The sequence below is a fragment of the Centropristis striata genome, chromosome 9 (genome assembly GCF_030273125.1).
Source record: "Centropristis striata isolate RG_2023a ecotype Rhode Island chromosome 9, C.striata_1.0, whole genome shotgun sequence".
Taxonomy (NCBI): domain Eukaryota; kingdom Metazoa; phylum Chordata; class Actinopteri; order Perciformes; family Serranidae; genus Centropristis; species Centropristis striata.
Genome location: NC_081525.1, coordinates 6357016 through 6377005, shown reverse-complemented (window position 1 = coordinate 6377005; position 19990 = coordinate 6357016). Strand labels below are relative to the sequence as shown.

Sequence of the window (19990 nt, the reverse complement as noted above, 5' to 3'; positions counted from 1 at the left end):
GAAGTGGCTGTATAATGTGAAAAGAGTTGCTCATATTTACAAACCTACAGAGAATTATCAACCCTCTCTGCAGTTCCCGTCAGCTCTACAGAACCACTTTCCAGCTGCAGCTTCAGGGAAAAAGCTCTGATAAACTCACTGTACACTACCTGCTCAGCACCAAGCAGCACGAAGATAGATAAAAATGTACGCTTTCTTTAAAAGATAGCCAAAAATACACTGTTTAGTGTAGGACGAAATTGTAAAAACAGGCATTATTGTCTGAATTTCAACTTTCCAACTGTCCTTGAATGGATCATAAGTTATGAAGGTTTCCATTAGAAAAAGTAACAAAAACCCAGCGTAAAACTGTGGTGTTTCTGTCGAAATCACTTTATTCTAAATTAAAAATTGTATTCTAAAATGTCATGAAAAATCAAACTTTTGCAATAACTATAGATCCTGTTAAAAACATTAAATTCTGCTCCTCAGCGTCACTGTGGAGCCACGATGGATGATGCAGACACAACCGGATACGATACAAATATTCACTGAAAATCAGACAAAACATCCCTTATTCCAATATATTTAGATTTATTTTTATGGTGTAATTTTGAAGTCAACCCTGGAAATTAAAATGCATTTCAGTTTTCTCCCAAAGTTTTGGTCTGAATGTGCATGTTTTTAACCTACATGTTTAACCTAAAATCACCCAATCAACACGTCACCGGATTATTTTGCTTCTGTAAATATCTGGAGGCTAACCTCACACAGAAACCAGCACAAACCGCAGGAATGGCGGCGTGATTAGCCTGGTGATAACACAGTGGGAACACAGCTGAAGGGCTCAGCATTGCTCACTGAATGCAGTTGTTTTGTAGCAGTAACCACTCCTCACATTACAGTACCCTCGGTTCAAACTGTGATTACAGTAATGACTCTAAACATTAAATGAAACTAATTTTAAATGTGGAATCTGGCTGTTCCGTCCCAACGTGGCAAATTGTTTCCCAGACAATCGTCTGCCTTTTAACGTGGGAAACAGGAAGCTCTCGTCTGCCCCCCGAACTGGATGAGAGCTCCAGATATATTCTGTGTCCTTTGTTAATTCTTCTGTCCATCCAGCAGAGAAAAGAATCAGGTATTTTTTCTGTACACAAGGAATAATGACTCTTTCATCAGCTCTTGCTCCATCCTGCCGCCGCTCTGTTCTGACAAACATGTTTACAATAAACAGGCAGAGCTGCCCTTTAAAAGCCTGAACTGATCTGTCTGCAGCACAGAGCTAAATGCCATCATAAATACTGCTGAATAAATAAATAATGCTGAATCTGTTTTGCCAATCACAGTCCAGTCCGTGCCCACAGCTGGTCAGAGATCTGCACAGTCAGCAAGTCAAAAAACCTAAATGTCAACATAGGTTCCAAAACAACCCATAAGACCCAAAAAGGAGCAATAAGAGGTTTCAGAAGCATTTCGCACGAGGGTTTTCTGATCCACAACAATTCACAACAGAATAAAGAGCCCACAAGCAAAACCAGAAACTGTTTGAATTATTTAAGAAGGTAGAATTAATATTTCCTTTGCAGGAAAGCACAAAACGTTTGTATCTGCGACAGTAAAATCACAGCCACTTACATCAGATATGACACTTGTGTTTTTGGCCACTACAGTTAATTCCTCCTGCAGCTGTGTGGTACATATCTCCTCAGGCAGGATGTCCCAGCAACAAAAGGACCCTCCCCTCTCCTCCTGTCCCCTCCCAGAACAGGACGTGAGTGGACATCCTGCCTGCAGCGGTCTCTTCCTCTGTTTCCGTCAACTATTATTAGCGGACGTCCAGTATCAGCTGTGGGCCTTAAAAAAGGATATCCCCAATCCATTTTATCAACTCCTCCAACCACATTTTACCTCAAACCTAAAAATAATAAACAAGCCATTTGTCTGCCTCTCGACTTACCACAAACAGAACCGAGCCCACATATCCAGCCAATGGCAACAAAGGACAGGCCAGGTGTGTGTGTGTGTGTGTGTGTGTGTGTGTGTGTGTGTGTTTGGTGTATTATGCCAAGAGAACATTCCTGCTGGCCCTTGAACCCTGTCCGGCAGCAATCAGGAGTTTGAGTGTTTGGTTTAAACTCTATTGCCTTCGCCAGTCACACACACACACTTGTGTAAATGGTCACACACACTTCTGGGAAAGTGTACCTTGTGTCCAGCTGTGTTGGTCCCACTGCCCGCCCGTCCTCAGCTGGGAAAACTCTGAGAAATGTTTCACTGGGAAGAGAGAGCAGGCACTGATAAGATTTGGAAAACGCAGACACACCCACAACAACAAGTGTCCGTTGTGACATGATCTTTTACCGTAGGGCGTCGGAGGAGACACCGGGAAGGACGGTGTAGCAGGGACGATGTCCGGGGAATCTGTCTGTCCCCGATAGTCCACGTTGTTGGATTTGTAGAGTTGCCCATGCTTTAAAACAGAACGACAAGACGATTAAGACCGGATTTTGTAAAGGTAACAAGCTGAAGAAACTTTAAATTTGATTTTCCTTTTTTTTTTTTTTTTTTTTGGGTCTCCCACTCTATCTCAGTGCCCAACTGCTACAGACATTTATATTTATTTATTCATGTTATGTATTTACTTTTTGCCTCCATACCCCTCTGGAAGTATATAGTTAAATTGTATGTCTTTGTTTTTGTTTTTTCTTTACATATTCATATTATTAAAAGGGAATGGACAATGAACATTTGGAACAAGAAGCTATTGATACAAAACCCTTGGCTCTGTACAATATTGATACTAACAGCTGTAAATCCATTTGTACTTGTCAATTGTTGTGAAATTTCCTAATAAAAAGATAATTACAAAAAAATCAGAACAACAGCAAAGAAATAAGTTAAAAATAATGTTGTTTTTTAAAGTTTTATAGGGTAGAAGCCCACAAATACACACACACACACACACACACACACACACACACACCACACACCAGCAGACATCAGTCTTGTGATCTGTGTGGCTACAGCCTGTGTTTTGGTGTAAACAGTCGGGCCATTCATGCCACCCAGCCATAAGAATGAGTGCAAGAGCGAAACCCCAAAACAAAAAAAGAAAAGACAGGAGAGACAGAGAGGGAAAGGGAGGGAGGGAGGAATGTAGAAAAGAAACATGGAGAGAGATGCAGACAGAGTTATGTAATCATAATCTCAACAGAGATCTTTGAACTGATAACCGTGTGTTCATGTAACACAGTGACACATAACTTCAATTTAGTTTTATCATCTTCAATTTTGGAAATTTTGGTCATTCAACCCAGAACAGTGATATAATCGGATAAAGACGACTAAAATTGAGTTTGACAGAAGCAAGTCTGTTTCATCCGACATTAAGTCAAAATGGGTCAGATTCAAAACTGACTTCCAAAACGTGACAAAACCACATGTGACAACAGTTTGAAATGCAATTACAAAAAGAAAAGAAAATGGTGCATAATTTCCTAAAATTGTTATTAATATTATATGCAATATTAGTGGATCCGTCTAGTATTACTTTAAAACGCACACTTCAGTTATGGAGCGTGAGGATGTAGTTGACACGTGTCTTAAGCCGAAAAAATTCCACAGTTTCTTTCTTATGGTTTATTGAAAACCATTCGTTTGAGCATGACAAACAATAAACTGCAGCAATCCAAAAAATAATAGTAATTATGAGCACGGTCAAAAACTAGTGTGATCTCCTCGTCTCCATAATCTTAATTAAAACAAAGTACGCAATTATGACGTTACACACGTCTCAGCCAATAAAAAGAGTGCAATTATTACTAACCAATAGGCATTCCTACAACCTCAATAAAGAACTATGAATCAAATCTGAATTATTTTTCAGCTTCTCCACAATATACAAAATGGCTCTAACATGGCTGTAACATACATGCAATATTACAAGCTAAATATTCTTCCTCTCAATGTGTAACAAGACCTGAAAAGTCAGTACGATATCTTTCAACACACTCATATGAATGCAGAATCTGCAGGCAGCGTTCTGGTTTCTGTTTGTTGTCTGACATCTTTGAGCTTTGGTTATATGCAGGTAAACAGCCTGTGTCAACAGAGGCAGAATGCATTGGCCAATAATAATCATCTCAGAACCCATTGAAAGGCTACTGTGTGAGGACGATTGAGGTTTTTATCAGCTGGACTCAAGTCGCTAATCAGACTGTAAGGAGAAGATGGAGATATCCATTACCCGTTATCTGCTGGCTACACTGGGACCCCAAAAATACTGTCCGTTGTCTACAAAGGCTAAATCATCATCAGACTGTTAGCTATTTGGCTGCTAATTGTTCCACTATCTTATCCAGCTAGTTTCTAACTGTGTCTGTTTGCTATTTGCTGCTGGAGGACTTGTTTCCAATGTTATCAAACGATTGTTATCAGCAGTTATCATTCCCTAAAGAACGGGCGAGAAGGGGCCTGCTCTACCTGATAGCAGGTTGAGAAGATCATTATCAGCCAGTTTCATGGCTGCCTGCTAAAACACAAAGTGATCCACCATTGGGAATTCATTCACACACCGATGAACGCAGCATCGGGAGCAATTTGGGGTTCAGTATCTTGTTCAAGGCTACTTCGACATCCTAGGCTGCCATGGTTGGGGATCGAACCACCAACCTTCCGATCAGAAGACAACCTCTCTACCAACTGAGCCACAGCCGCCCCAATGGGTGACGCCTCAGTCACTACGTCTATTATCTATATAAAGTCTATGTATGTATGTTCTATTCACTTCATTTCCGTTACTTCCCCCTGTGTTTTCACACTTTTACTACTCCTATTCCTATGGCTGCTAGAGGGCAGCGTTACACAACAAACATTAATATAGCAGCCCATTGAATGGACTGATAACAACCTGCTGGGCCTACATGAAGGTGGAGCAGGATCGTACTCACCCACACTTATGGGATGATAAACGCCCATTTAATCGCCAGATAACATCAGAATCGGGTGTCTAAGCAGGAGTGCAGTGGGTTTTTATAGTTATTCTCTGAAAGTAGCGGCATGTTTTGTTTGACCCATCCACCATCCCTCCTGCTCACCCAAAGAACGACTTCCATTTTGAACCTGGTCTCACAGGAATCTGTGAAATAGCCACGGATTCGCTTAACTCAAAATCCGTGGAATAGTCATGGAATAACTCAAATTTCCGTGAAACTGACACGGATTTCGCTACAATGCACGTTAATGACAGTCATATCCCGTGGCTATTCCATGGATATTTTTTTCTATTGATTTGTGTCCAAGTCACGTGACTTTCAAGGTCCCGGCGGTCAGAACAAAAAACATGGCGGACAGTTCTCTCATTTTTAGTGAAAAAAATCAATATTTTGACTTAGTTTCTGCATAAATATGGATTTTGATCACATTTCTAGCGAGAAATACATGTTTTATTTTCTAAATATTCACTCAGTGAATGTACATAATCACTTTGTATGTTGGAATAGCCACGGGATATTAACATCCATTAACTTGCATTGTAGCGAAATCCGTGTCAGTTTCACGGAAATTTGAGTGATTCCGTGGCTATTCCACGGATTCCTGTGAGACCATGTTGCCATTTCCCTTACTTGCCTGAGAGATAATCAGTAATCTCTCTGTATAAAACATTGTAAACTAAAGCTGGGAGAAGCTGCAGATTCAGATACAAGAAAATGGATATTCTTTTTGTAGTTGTAGCTTGGTTTGGGTGAAATACCACTACCAGCAGTCAATTGTTTAGTGAGGTGAAGAGTGAAACTGTTTACCTGAGATGGTGAGAAGGGCGGACTGTAGGCTGGGGAGCCTCTGAAGCTCTGAGCACCATCCAGCCTCCATCCTGGACTATGGAGACCAGCGTAGTCCGTCACATCACTGACCTGCTTCTGTTGCCTCCAACCTGAGATGAGGAAAGGGGGGGGGGGGGGGGAAGGAGCGTGGGAGGAGAGCCAGACAGTCAGACAGATTATGATCTGAACCATAATCAACCAAAGAATCAAGCTGAGTCACGTGTTCCTCTATTAAATTAAACAAAATAAAATGTTATCTCCACTTTGTTGTGACCACAGGGCAATAAAAGCTGATGACGGTTGTTCATGTTTCGCATGTTTGTCTCTGACAAAAGCATCAATCAGCGTGTTTATCAGCGGCTTGCAGCTCCTGTCATCAGAGCAGACACTGTGTGACTGAGCAGCACTTCACTGTGACCAGGTGGTGAAACATCATGGCTGCCTGTCGGAAAAACATCAACTGGAACAATCAGTCGTCTCTTTTTAGGTGTGAGCAGATCATCAAGAAAGAGTATTAGAGCTCTGCCAATAGCACTATCGGGTGATATTGGCAAATCAGGATTATTGTTGTGACTGTAGACTTCAATAAAGATAATTTGGCAATGCTTGAGCTGGTTTTTATATTATTTGTACACAGGAAATAAGAATTAGAAGGTTAGTATTTCAGGTATGATAACAGAGACATATTTGTGTTTCTTTTACACAGCGAGAACAAACATGTTACTCTATTGCAGCATTTCAAGACTATGGAAACACCAAAAACACATCCCTGTAGTCATATTGTTCCATTTTTTAGTCACTTTACATCTCCCTGTGGTTATTTTGTGCTGCTTTGTAATCTTTTTGCATTTCTTTTTTACCATTTTGCATGTCTCTGTGGTCATTTCCAGTTGCTTTTTTATCTATTTGTGCCTCTTTTTGAATATTTTGCATGTCACTATGGCCTTTTTGTGCCACTTTGTGCTCATCTTGCCTCTCTTTTTCAACATTTTGCATCTACGTGTGGTCATTTTGACCTTTGTGATCTTTTTGCATTTCTTTTTCAACGTTTTGGATCTCTTTTCTAAGATTTTGCATGTCTCTGTGGTCATTTTGTGCTCCTTTGTGATCTTTATGCATCTCATTTTGAGCATTTTGCATCTCTCTGTTGTCATTTTTTGCCACTTTTTGATCTTTTTGCGTTTCTTTTTTCAACGTTGTGCATCTCTGTTTAATCAGTTTGCATTTCTCTGTGATCTTTTTGCATTTCTTTATGACCATTTTGCATTTCTTTATGACCATTTTGAATCTCCCTGCAGTGATTTTTGTGCCGCTTTGTGGTCATTTTGCAACAATGAAACCACAGTCTGGTGTCTGTGTGTCATGATAGAGATTGGCCATATATGGGACCACGCTCAATTGTGCATATCAACCATAAACAGCCATGTGGAACATTGTGAGCTCAGCTTTCACTGTGAGCATCCATCATCTCAAACTCACATGAAAAGGCAGAGCTAGCCCAACTGAAACTAATCCAGTTCCTCTTTCTACACCAGAGGGCCTGCTGAGGTTGGGTTCTTTTTACAGTGTCGAGTATCACTTGATACCCACTGTATTTGTGAAAAGGCTATTCTCTTTTTTGAAGAGTGCAACTCCACAGATGATGAGAGGGAGCAGGAGTGCATGATGCAAACACACTGGAGAGCAAAGTGTTATGTCAAACTTCAAAAGCATTCCTGAACGCTTACAAGTTCCTGCTCAAAAACATCGCCTTGAAAAACACACGTTACAAACAGACACACACGTAACTCAGCGGTAAAATATTGGTGTTACTGCTACAAATATGCCCTCGGGGAAATACCCGCCTGACAAACTTGCTGACCTACATACAAACAAACACACATGCTCCGTTTCCTGTGCTGAAACTTCCATGATTGGGAGAAGAAGAAAAACACCTCTCATTGACCTGACAGCATATTAAAACACGGGTTCAGAGGTTAAATGTCAGCAGTGGCCGCGGGTCAAAGATAAACACAGCAGAGACCCTTGACAGACTTGATTCAGGAGCTGTCAGGGGCGCTCTAGACCACGGGGAGCTCCCATATGAAGTGTCGGGCCGCTCCGAGGTTAGCTTTGATGGAACAGCTGCTCCGTAAGCAAAGAGCTGGGAAGTGATGACATCACTCTTACACCTATGACCCAAAGTCCTGCAAACATAAAATGAACCAGAGGGTGCAGGTCACGGCAGAAATGTGCCTCTTCCTCCTGGCTGCGTCCCCGTGGATATAAGAGGAAGTAAATCTGTCAGATGTGCCGGCAGAGGGGGAGAGGAGAGAGTGAAGAAGAGGCAACGCTGACACTCGTGGGTCAGGAAAACATCATCACTGGGATATGTTCAGGTTCAAGTTTTTCAAAGGTGGGAAAAAAGTTTTTCACGTCTTTAATACGTCTTGAACACTACTGTTTACTGCAGCGTATTCTTAACTTTAACACTAATCTGCTCTACTCTACTGCACTTACTTTTTAACTACGCAATGTTTGACTTGTGCTTTTATTTTTTGAGCTATTTTCTTATCCTGCTGTATCTTATTTTATCTTATTAGTCTTTTTATTTCTATTTCCCTGTTTTAATTGACTGTTTTTACTGTTTTCAACTGTGTCTTGCTGTTTTTAATGTGTATGAGAAGCACTTTGAATTACCTTGTGTTGAATTGTGATATACAAATAAACTTGCCTTGCCTTGCTTTGAATAAGTCTGAAGTTTGACCACAATGTCCCAAGTTATGTTCAATTCCTAAACTTTGTGTTTAGAGTCCTAAACAAGTTATTTTTGTCTGCAGTGCCGAATGCACCTTTCCAACCTTATCAACACAGTGTGATCAACTGCATGTCGATTGAAAGACAGGTTTGGATTTTGGTTTGGTTATGTGCCACCTTGTGATCTTTTTGCATCTCTATTTAAACATTTTGCATCTCTTTGTGATCTCTTAGCACCTCCTGGTCTGACTATCATATCATATCCAAGCCATAGCCAGTATCTATTAAACTCTTGTTAAAAAGGTGGAATAGTTTTATACCTATGTGCGGTGAAAGCAACAGGCATGAATGATAATTAGGCCAGAGGGTTTAATTACAAACTTTTGGATGAATTCAATTTAAAAAGGATTTGTGTTACAGTACTAAAATGATACTAAAATGCCTAATTATATGAAAAATATTCTACAGTGCATCTCTCCTTATGGGTTGAGATTTGGCTCTCTTTGTAACCATTAAGTTCTTATTTAGTTTATAAGAAGTTATAAATTGGATTACAGATCTAAATCTGCTTCAGCTTTGAGCTCTTTCCTGTTATGGGCTCATGAGAAAGCTTTGCATTATTGTTATAGCCTCATTTGCTGATGAAAAGTAACTCATTTAATCCTGTTAAGCCACTTGTAGAACTGTAGATTCTATAATTATGTTTTGAAGGCATTACCTGATCCTGACTTTCACTGTGGTAGGAGGTCAGATTGATCTTTATTTCTGTAACCTTTTTCTTCTGTATATTTCCATTAAAAATACGGAAAAACTGAAGTGTAAACACATTACATGCTTACATTGCAGGAATATCCACCACCTGTTTAATCAAATGCTTCCACCCTTTCAGCAAACACCACACACACTAACAAACACACCTTCTGTAACAACTCTCAGGTGGAGATTTCCACAATCAGGCAGCGTTTCAGTCAGTCTGCATTATAAATGGTTCTCTGTATGTGCAGGCTGAGCTGAGCTCCACAATGTAACAAGTCCAACCTGCAAACTTCATCTGCCCGCCAGCTTGTTGGCACACATGTATTTTCTTTTTTGTGCCAGTCATAATGTCACAGTGGTTCTGTGTCTCCCTACAAGTACGTTTTGTAAAGGTACTGTTATTATTAACCAAGGGAAAGGGTCAGTTCACCCAAAATACATACATTTTATTTAATTTGCAGAAAATGTTGGCTTTAAGTGCTGAGATTTTTTTTAACCCTCTATGGTACGCATTGCCAGTAAGGAAAAAGATGTTTGAAGAATTTTTTTTGTCTTAAAATAGACTATTAAACATAATCTGAAGAAATTTTATAATTCTTTTTTTGGGGGGGGGAGTTTTTGGGGTTTGTTGCCCGTAGGCAACATTGTACCATAACGGTGCACAAGTGAAAAAGAAAGTTTTTAAAATGTGTAAAAGATTCAGCAGCTTCAACAGGGTACAATACATAATGGTTTAAATTTAAAAACATTATAAAAGGAACATTTTTATCTTGTTTCTTGTCTGAATGTTGCCTGTAGGAAACATTGTACCATTGAACCAACGACCCATTGAAATTAATGTCTTGAACAGTCTAAGCGTATGAAACTATCAAAAATGGTTTACTCACCTATTAGTAGGAATATTTTTTTTCCAGATGGAAAAGGGCAGGAAATTACATTTTGAGTGAGTTTTTTGTGGTGCAAAATGGCAAAGCTGTTTCCTTTGGAAAAGTCTGCAAAATAGGGTTTCAATATGGCCTCTTGGAGGTCATGTGACAAATTAAGCATTGCTATTTGTTCCCTATACTCTTCCCTCTTTTTTAAAGTATCACATCACTCAAAAACATGCATTATAGAAATTTGACAGGCCAAAATGTGTATGTTGCCTGAGGGCAACACCGTACCATAAAGGGTTAAATCACCCCTTAAAATATATACAACCAACTCACTGTAACAATGTTTAAAGAGAAATTTGTGACCTTTTATTTGGATGTCTAATCAATGTTGATTGTAAATGTGAGGATTAAAGCCACAAATTTTTGAGTGTGTATTAAATTGTCTAAGAAAGCTGAGGTCTCCTGCTTTCAGAGCCATACCGGCAGTGCCTAAATGTACCAGGTTGCATCCAAGCATATTATTTATTCATTTATTAATTCTCCTTAACTGCTTATCCAAACTTGGGTTGTGAGGGCTGAAGCCAAATCCAGCTGACATTGGATGAGAGGCGGGGTACACATCATTCATGCTTTCATATACTCCTACGGGCAATTAGGAGTCGCCAATAAATCTAAGCTGCATGTTTTTGGACTGTGCGAGGAAGCTGGAGGACCCGGTGAGAACCCACGATGACACCGCAAGAACATGCAAACTTCACACAGAAGAACCGCAGGCCGGAGTCAAACCTGCGACCCTGTGAGGGGAAAAGTACTAACCTAACACCATCATGTAGCCTGTACAATCTAATTATGGCCAACCAAAACAGTGTAGCTGAGAGCTATGAGTTGTGCTTAACTTATAGTGGAGCTGTCTGTGAAACTACCAGTTTAATGATAAACCACATAAAATTCCCAATAGTTGGTGTCTCCATTTCAAAATGAAATTATCGCACATGTCTTTGTCTATAATGGCCAGGTTGCTTTTATTTGGATATTTGATTTGCTTACTTAAGATTATGTTTATTTGCAAATGAAAAAAAAATAAAAATCTGTAAGTGTGATATGAAATGTCCTTCCTGTTTCATCTCTATTGGATATCCACTTAAAAAATGTTGATTTTTTTCCCCCTGTAATATGCAGTTCAGCAGATGTTTCACCATGTCAGTTTTTTTGTCAACCAACCAAAATAATCAGGTGCGGCTGTGGCTCATTTGGGTTGCCCCCCAACCGAAGGGTTGGTGGTTCGATCCCTGACCGTCGCAGCCTACATGTCGAAGTATCCTTGAGCAAGATACTGAACCCCAAATTGCTCCTGATGCTGCGTTCATCGGTGTGTGAATGAATTCCCAATGGTGGCAGGTGGGACCGTTTAGGGTAGCCTCTGCCACCAGTATGAATGTGTGTGTGAAAGGGTGAATGAGCGCAGTCTGTATTGTAAAGCGCTTTGAGTGGTTGCAAAGCGACTAGAAAAGCGCTATATAAGTGCAGGTCCATTTACTATTACCATTTTTATTCTACAAATATTTTTGAATGCATTTTTTAACCATCTTACCTGACGATTGTGTATTTCCTTTGTGGCTGAGTCCATTGGTGTAGAGGGAGGCGGAGCGGGACAGAGGGGCGCAGCGGGTAGGAACAGGAATAAAAGTTGGGTCCAAATCCAGAATCAGCTGGTTCAGCTGCTCTATGGACTCGTCAATGTCCGAGGTCAACGAGGACAAATCCTCTTCTTGGCAAGACGAAGTGTGTGTCGTACTGCCAGACTGTATGTTGTGTGTAACATCTGAGTCCTCGTCCCCCGGCCCTCTCTGCACTGCTTCCCTGCTGCTGAGTCCTCGAGGCGGCGTGTCGGGAGCTACCAGAGGTGGTGGCCTCTCTTTCCGCCCCCTGGTCGGCCTCTCCTCTCCATCTGCTTGAAGGTAGGTGTCTGTGATCTGCTGCTGCTGGACCCAGGAGTGTGTGGAGTACTCAGCCGGTCTCTGACTCTCAGGCAGGTTCTCAGAGGACAGGGAGCAGATGCTGCTGGAGCTCGGCAGGTCTGAAGCCGCAGCCGCTTCACCATTTACCTCATCTTCATCATCTAATATATCCGTTTCCCTCTCGCTGGATGAAGCCTCCCCATTGAGCGTGTGTCCCAGTCCAGACTCATCTGCAGTCATCTCCCCCTCCCCTCTACCGCACGCCACAAGCTCAGTCATGACCTCCAGAAGAGGCTGAGCAATCTCAAAGTCCACCCCAGGGAAAAGCCTCCGTGCCTGGGCACACTTGTCCCCCGCGGCCCCTCTCCTCTGTCCGGCTGCGCTCCGCCCCTGAGAGGCGACTGACAGGCCCGAGTCACTGCTGGCAGACGGAGCTCGCTCGCTGCAGCTCGGGCTGCTGGTGGTCAGGCGGAACGATGCTCCTTCCTCACTGCTCTTCTTCCTCACTCCAGGGTCCGGGACATGAAGTGGAGCTGTGAAGACAAAACCACTGAGGTCAGTAACTTCTTAAGTGTCCTTGTTCTATTCTGTGTTTTTTTCTATTGTTGTTTTTATTTATGCTCCCTCAGTATTTTATTCTATTGTATTTTATTCTGTCTGTCGGTCTGTCTGTCTGTCTGTCTGTCTGTCTGTCTGTCTGTCTGTCTGTCCATCCGTCCGTCCGTCCGTCCGTCCGTCCGTCCGTCCGTCCGTCCGTCCGTCCGTCCGTCCGTCCGTCCGTCCATCCATCCATCCATCCATCCATCCATCTATCTATCTATCTATCTATCTATCTATCTATCTATCTATCTATCTATCCATCCATCCATCCATCCATCCATCTATCAGTAGAAGCTTTATAAGCTCATAGAAGAGGTAAAACAAATGCAAATGCAACTTGTGGAAGCAAAAGTGTAGGTTTGGTGAGGAGGACATGATGAATGAAAGTGAAAACAAACTTCATTATCAAAAATATTCTCTTCTTTTCTGCCTCATCTTTTTACTGATATTCAAATCCTACGTCGTTTAGAAGAGTATAAATAAAACATTTTCCCCTGTTCATCAAAATATAAATTAGGGTTTCAAACAAGGGTTTCTTTATAGATTTTATTATCAATTATTTTCTTGATTTATCAATTAATCGTGCGATCAAATAAATGTAAGAAAACATCGTTGTTCTTTTTTGTTGTTGTTTGTTTTACTGTGTTTGTCCATTGGTGATTTATGTTGTGTTTTGTTGAAATTAATTAAAAAAAATAAATAATAAAAAAAATAAAAATGTAAGAAAACACTTTTTTTTAAAACCCAAATTATTTAATTTACATAAACATAACAAGTATAAATATATAAAAGAAAACTGAATATTATGTTTGTATTTCTTCCCATCAGCCGTACAACTCTTGTCCTTCCAGCTCAATTCTGTGATTTTTTAAAAAATGTATTAATGAATTTAATAATAATTTTTAAAATATAACCCAAAAAATTGTTGTAGATGCAATTGTCTTTGTGTGTGCTATTTATTAAATTGACTAATTGTAATTTTTTTTTTTTTACTCTCCAATATGGATTATAGCAGCTTCACAGAGGGTAATGTCAAATCAAAGTGAAACTGTTGAAATGTATCTAAAAGCAGATCTTACAGCCTTATATGTATGACTGATTACTAATATGTTGCGATTTATTTTGTTTTCTTATTTTATTTATTTTTCTCTGCTATATCTGTAGCCGGATGATTCTTCCTTTTAAATGTTCTCTAATGAAAAGATAAATTATAAGTGTATACAGCTGATATTGACACCATAGACTTCTGAATTAATGATTTTTACAGTATAACATTTGTCGGGTAAATATGAATGTACAATTTTTTAACAGTATTGCATGTATGTATTAATCGTGGTTATTGTTGTTTTTCTTGTATGTACTGTTTTTGTTTATGTTGTTTGTATGTCATGTTATATGTCTTTTTAGGGACCCCAGGAAGACTAGCAGTCGCCAAGGCGTCAGCTAATGGGGATCCATTCAATATACAATAAACAATATAGAATATATTCATACTATATATGACTCAATACCTGCACTACTACTGTATATGATTCACACTGACACACACACCACCTGTTGGACCACCGCCATCACTCCAGACACACTCCATGTAGATAACACAGAGTCCCTTTGTGTAGGCTGGCGGATGCCTACGTGTGTAGTTGTTTCTGTGTGTGTGTCACGCAAAGGACGTGTCTGTCATAGACGTGTACCTGAGGTCAGATAGAGCTGACTGCACACACACACACACACACACACACACACACACACACACACACATCTTGTTATACTTTAACTCTCTGTAGGAACAAAAGAGGGTATTTCTAAGCCTTACAGCCAGTTGGATACATACTTGAGCTGAAACAATTAAGTTAAATCAGCAACAATTTTGATAATTGATTCATCATTTAAATGCACAATAAGTACTTTTCTGCTGCTAGGAGTTTCTTTGTCAAAACAATAACAAAAGACTTTGCTTGCTAAGTTTAGCAACATCTTGGATGGGAGTTGTTGTCTTTGGAGTCATTGCAATCAGTTTTTCCTGGTTTTTAAGATTCCTTTAATGTTGATCGATCAATTCTACAATTCTACAATGTCATTCAGCAGACGCTTTTATCCAAAGCGACGTACAAATGAGAGTAGTACAACACAAGCAAGGATGAAGTCAAGAAACATAGCAAGAGTAAGAAAAACCCGTAAAAACACTGACTAAAGCAGTTTCATGCTAAAAATCCATGTTTCCCCAACACTGTACGGTGGACACAGGATTTCCATGAAGGGCTGTGAGCCAAACTGTCCCTAAAATTTGCTCATCTTTTTTCTCTGATAACTTAAGATCCTTATGTCTGATGACTAGAATTCTCCATCAGTTTAGAATATACATAGTACAAATGACCAAGATTAGTGTTGAACATAAATGTAGTTTAAAACTGGATTAAAAAAATCAATTAATGGCAACTTCTGAGAAGCATAATGCAGAGGCATGCACGAAGATGATATGACACATTTCCAAATGAAATTATTACAGATCTCTCTGGTAGAACAAATAAAGAAAAAAGTTGGAATCATCTGGGATAATGCAATAACCCAACTCAACTAAATATGATGCACAAAAGTTATTAATTATAACTTTAAAGGATTTTTTTTGCCATTTTAGAATTCTGTTTCAAATTTCTGTTATTTTTTGGATCTAAAAATGAATCTAACAATTAAATTACTGTTAGTTCCACCCCTAGAACATACTACTCTGCAAAAAGCAAGTCTTATCAAGTATATTTATCTTAAAATGTTACCTACTACCCTTAAACATCTTCTATTCTTCTTTTACTTATTACAATCAAAAAACCCCATATATACAGTTTTTACTTATTTAAAATGGCATTTACAGAATGTGTTTGAACTAAACAAGCAAGTTGTGTTCTGATAAAGACTGTTACAGTGAGATGAGATAAGACTGCCTTGTACAGTGACTGCAACAATACATACAGTGCATACCAGAGCTGTATGAGCACAGCCTCTTAAGTCCAGAGAGGCAATAAAGCTCAAATACCAGACATGCATGGTAAAACCCTCACAGCTGGCCTATAAGATCTCTCACACACACAAACAGTAGTACATTCACACACTGATAAACTCTGTGTAACTTTGACAAGAACTTCCCACACTAAAATGCCAAATAAGCATCAAAAAGCAGCGTGCTGAACTTACTCACCAGGAGCAAACTTTCACTGTTCCCGCTGCGGACTAGAAACAGGATGGAAATGCTTGCTGAAGCCTCCCGTTGGAGTCAGAGAAAGAGGAAAAGAGAAACAGATGACCAGCTGAAAGGGGCAAGGACGAGGACAGAATGAAAAGGATGAGGGGACAGATAGAAAAAAGGGAAAAGGAGGCTTAAAAAGACTCAGAGCTGCTCCTGCTGTCGTCCTCTCAGGCTGCCGCAGGAAGACAAGCAAAGAACATTCTTTCTCTTAAGGTGCTAACGGCCCCCCTGTATCCCCCCACCTCCTACTCTCTCATGTCAGTCCTTCCTTGCCTGCTCCGTCCCCGCACTACGAATCCCCGCCTTCACCGTCACTACAGAATTAGGCTTGCTTTGCCTCATCCCTCCTCCTCTTTCCTCCCCCCTCTGCATCCTGTCCCGGCTGACACAGGTAGCTGTGCAGCAGGGAGAGTGTGCACTCATGCATTTTTCATGTCCGAGGGGGAAGGAAACTGAAAGGGTGGATCATTCACCAGGCTGCATGCAAGCACATACATATATATCTGCACACAGGTGGAAGAGTTTGTGCAACATACATAATACACTTTCAAGAGCAGAAACACAAAGCACAAGGACCTTGAGCTGGCCAAATATGGAGAGGGGAATGTAAACATGGGGGCGGGCTTTGGAGAGACTTGTGTGCAGAAAGGGGGAAGGGGACATATTGGACAAATTGCAACCTGCAACTTGAACCTGAAAGCAACACGCTTCAGCTAGAAAAAGGAGGACCAGATAAAGGGGAAGAGAAGAAAAGGAGAGATAAAGTGATAGAGGGGAGGGCTGTGTGAGTGGGCTGAAAGGGTAAAGTAGAACCACCTGTGGTTGAAAACAACATTCTTGCGACTGGCTGTGTTGCTAACTGGCTGGCACCCTCATTATGCTCATGTGCATGCGTGTGTGCTGGCGGTTAAACGTAATGGCCATGTGTGTGTTTGCGTTCATGTGAGCGTCTGTGTAAATGTGCCACTTTTCCCCGTTTCTCCCCCACTGATCGGTCCGTCTAAATTACATGGCTGGCAGAGCAGATTTAGCAACGGCATAAAACAGCTGGAACTGAAACCTCAACCGCCGGTTTTAAGTGATTGTTTCAGCTGTCTGCATGTGTGTTTTTGTGTTGGTGTTTTTCTGTGTGTGTGTTTGAACGGTTATTCCAACTAAATGGAAACTCTTTTGAAAAAAACAGCCGCCTCCAAATACACGGGTCTGGTCTGGCCGCTGTCTTGATGATTGTCGTTACGCCCAATCCCTGGAACGTCTTTGTGACTGGTTGTTGTGAGCAGTTGTAAGCTGTCACTCAGATGACCAGACAATTACCCACAGCACTGACCACAGCGAAGGCCAAGTCTAAACAGAAGGTCTCAGAGACTGGAGCTGCATCCACAGAGTGATATGACTTCTTAAGAACAGACAAAGACACTTAAGCTGATTTATTTTGGCCACTTGAGAGCAGAAAAACTCAAAAAACTACATCATTTTGACATCAAATTTGAGCAAACAGCAGCCTCACTCCACATTCATGTAGTGCTGATCGTTGCATATAAAGACGCCAATTATGCACCAAATGTAGCATTTTTCTTCATTTAAATACGTGCAAATAGCACAGGAGCACACACACGAAATTGCGTATCAGCCTTTTTAGATGCTTTGAGAGTTGCACTATTTATTTTTCTCTTATTTGTGCAGGTTTAGCTGCTGCAGAGCGGCACGTTCCCTTTGTGATTTCGCCTTTGGGACTGTACCAGACAGTAAATGTGTAATCAAAACAAAATTATAAGCTAAAAAAGGCTAAAAAGGCTCTGTAGAGCTGCAGAGTTGATGATAACTGTCTGTGGGTCCAACCCTGATATAGAAATTTATGTTCGAGGACCTTTAAAGAAACATATCCATGATTTTGCATGTTTTATACCATTTTCATCTATACTTAAAGCAGCTATGATCTGTATTCTTATAATAACAAACCAAATGACAATGTAAAAACGATGGGTCTCATGCAAGAACAACTCGCACGAACAGATTCCTTCTTCTTCTGCATTCATGATTTTCTTGTATTTGAATTTTCTCTCAAGTGTTCCAGACCTGTTGTAGAAGTCACGTTTCTGGTCACAGAAGGAAGCTTCAACACCCTGGAGCCTTTAGCAGCTTATGAGGAGTTGATGGAGACCAAATCTTTTGTTGTGAAGGAGGTAAAACATTGATTTGGTCTTTTAAAAGTCAGAACTGAGCAGCCTTAGATTGGTATTCTAATTTTTCTAAGAATGCCGTCAAAACAGACTAAAGGCCACCGTTATGTAAGAGCAGAGCAGAGTACACGTCTAATATAATGAGCTGCAAATATATTGTTAAGCTGCTAAATCCTGTCTAATAATTAAAAGTCAGAGACACAGCAGGGACCAGAACAACAGGAAGAGAAAGTGAAAGAAAGACAGAAAAGATTTAAAAGCATTAAAACGCCCCTCACCTGTTTGAAGACAAGACGTGTCTTGATATGAGTCTCGTCTAACCAAAGGGTCCAAGGTGTCATAGTCCACCGTCACACTGCATCCGTTGTGCCACAGCTCTCTGCCTGCACATGGAAATAATAAACAGAGTAGAGGACAAAGAGGTAGCACTGGTCAGGAGTCTCACACACACACACAGCAGCTGATTCCAGATCTAATTAAAATTTGATTTAAGCAGCAATGTGACATTTAAGTATCATTTTGAGTCTACCTGTGGCTGTGTGAATGAGTGTGTTCTGGTTTTCCCCGCCTGTGTGTGTGTCTGTATGGTTTCCCGGGTACAGTATCTCAAATCTGAATTCCTGTCAGATGTGTGTGTGTGATAACTCCTCATATTGCTTCCTGTTGAGAGGCGAGGGGTGTGATTGTACGTGCTGAGGGCCAGTTTGGCTGTTTACGCCTCCTCCTGGTGTCCAACACTGCCCCCACCTGGTGACTGCGTGTCCAACTCGATGTCTTTCATTCAGGAGGTTTGTGTGTGTGTGTGTGTGTGTGTGTGTGTGTGCGTGCGTGTGTGTGTGTGTGTGTGTGTGTGTGTGTGTGTTTGTGATTGCTTCAAGGTTTGAATTGAAGTTTTACTATTTTTGCAAATTCCACAATTATAGAATTGGCTTCTTAGAAAAGTATCTAATTTTCATTGTTTTATATAAAAGTAGGTCCCCATTAGTCACCAAATATTCGGTGTGAAATATGCTAATTCATGTAAATGATGTATCCTGAAAGCATGTTTACTGGTTTTTCCAGATGTCCCCATAAAGCCTGATTAAAACATTACTTCATCATTTCAGAGGTTTGAAAGCGTGTATAGGCTAACTGAGTTATGGCAAGTTTACTCATTTTTTTTAATTTCTCTACAACTTCTAGAAAGGGTGGACCCCACAAGTGATGATGAAAACTGGAGTCCCCATGAAAACCAGTATGTGTGTGTGTGTGTGTGTGTGTGTGTGTGTGTGTGTGTGTGTGTGTGTGTGTGTAGGTGTGTAGGTGTGTGTTCTTGTACTTCCTACATAGTGAGGACTAGAACATGTCTTTAACCAACAGAGTGAAGACATTTTTGTGAAGTGAGGACATTTCAGCCGGTCCTCACTTCTTTAAAGGCTTGTTTGAGAGTTCAGACTTTGTTTTAGGGTTAAGGTTGCAGTTAGGTTTATGTTAGGGTTAGGGTTGGGCATTTAGTTACAGGTTAGGTTAAAGGTTAGGGTAAGGGGCTAGGGAATTCACTATTCCAATGAGGGCTCTCACAAAGATAGAAGTACAAGGATGTGTGTGTGTGTGTGTGTGTGTGTGTGTGTGTGTGTGTGTGTGTGTGTGTGTGTGTGTGTGTGTGTGTGTGCGTGCGTGCGTGTGTGTGTGTGTGTGTGTGTGTGTGTGCGTGTGTGTGTGTGTGTGTGTGTGTGTGAATGCATGAAGATGTGTGGTTGCAGCTTTTTCAAATTCATGCTGGTTATAAAAACTTTTAGAGGCTGGAAGAAGTTCTGTTATTTAACTATTAACAAGAAATAAGTAAAAATTGGAGGGATTT

The 19990-nt window shown here is 40.6% G+C and overlaps 1 protein-coding gene across 2 annotated transcripts in view; it reads right to left on the bottom strand.

Annotated features, from left to right (window-relative positions):
* tns3.2 (tensin 3, tandem duplicate 2) overlaps positions 1-19990 on the bottom strand; it is a 64417-nt gene that overhangs the window by 28494 nt on the left and 15933 nt on the right. For both annotated transcript variants that reach the window (XM_059341042.1, XM_059341043.1), the window contains 5 exons: positions 18429-18533; positions 11763-12662; positions 5784-5914; positions 2344-2452; positions 2188-2256 (listed from right to left, as the gene is read on the bottom strand). In XM_059341042.1, coding sequence (XP_059197025.1) covers positions 2188-2256; positions 2344-2452; positions 5784-5914; positions 11763-12662; positions 18429-18533 — 1314 coding nt within the window. The remainder of the gene's footprint in view (positions 1-2187; positions 2257-2343; positions 2453-5783; positions 5915-11762; positions 12663-18428; positions 18534-19990) is intronic.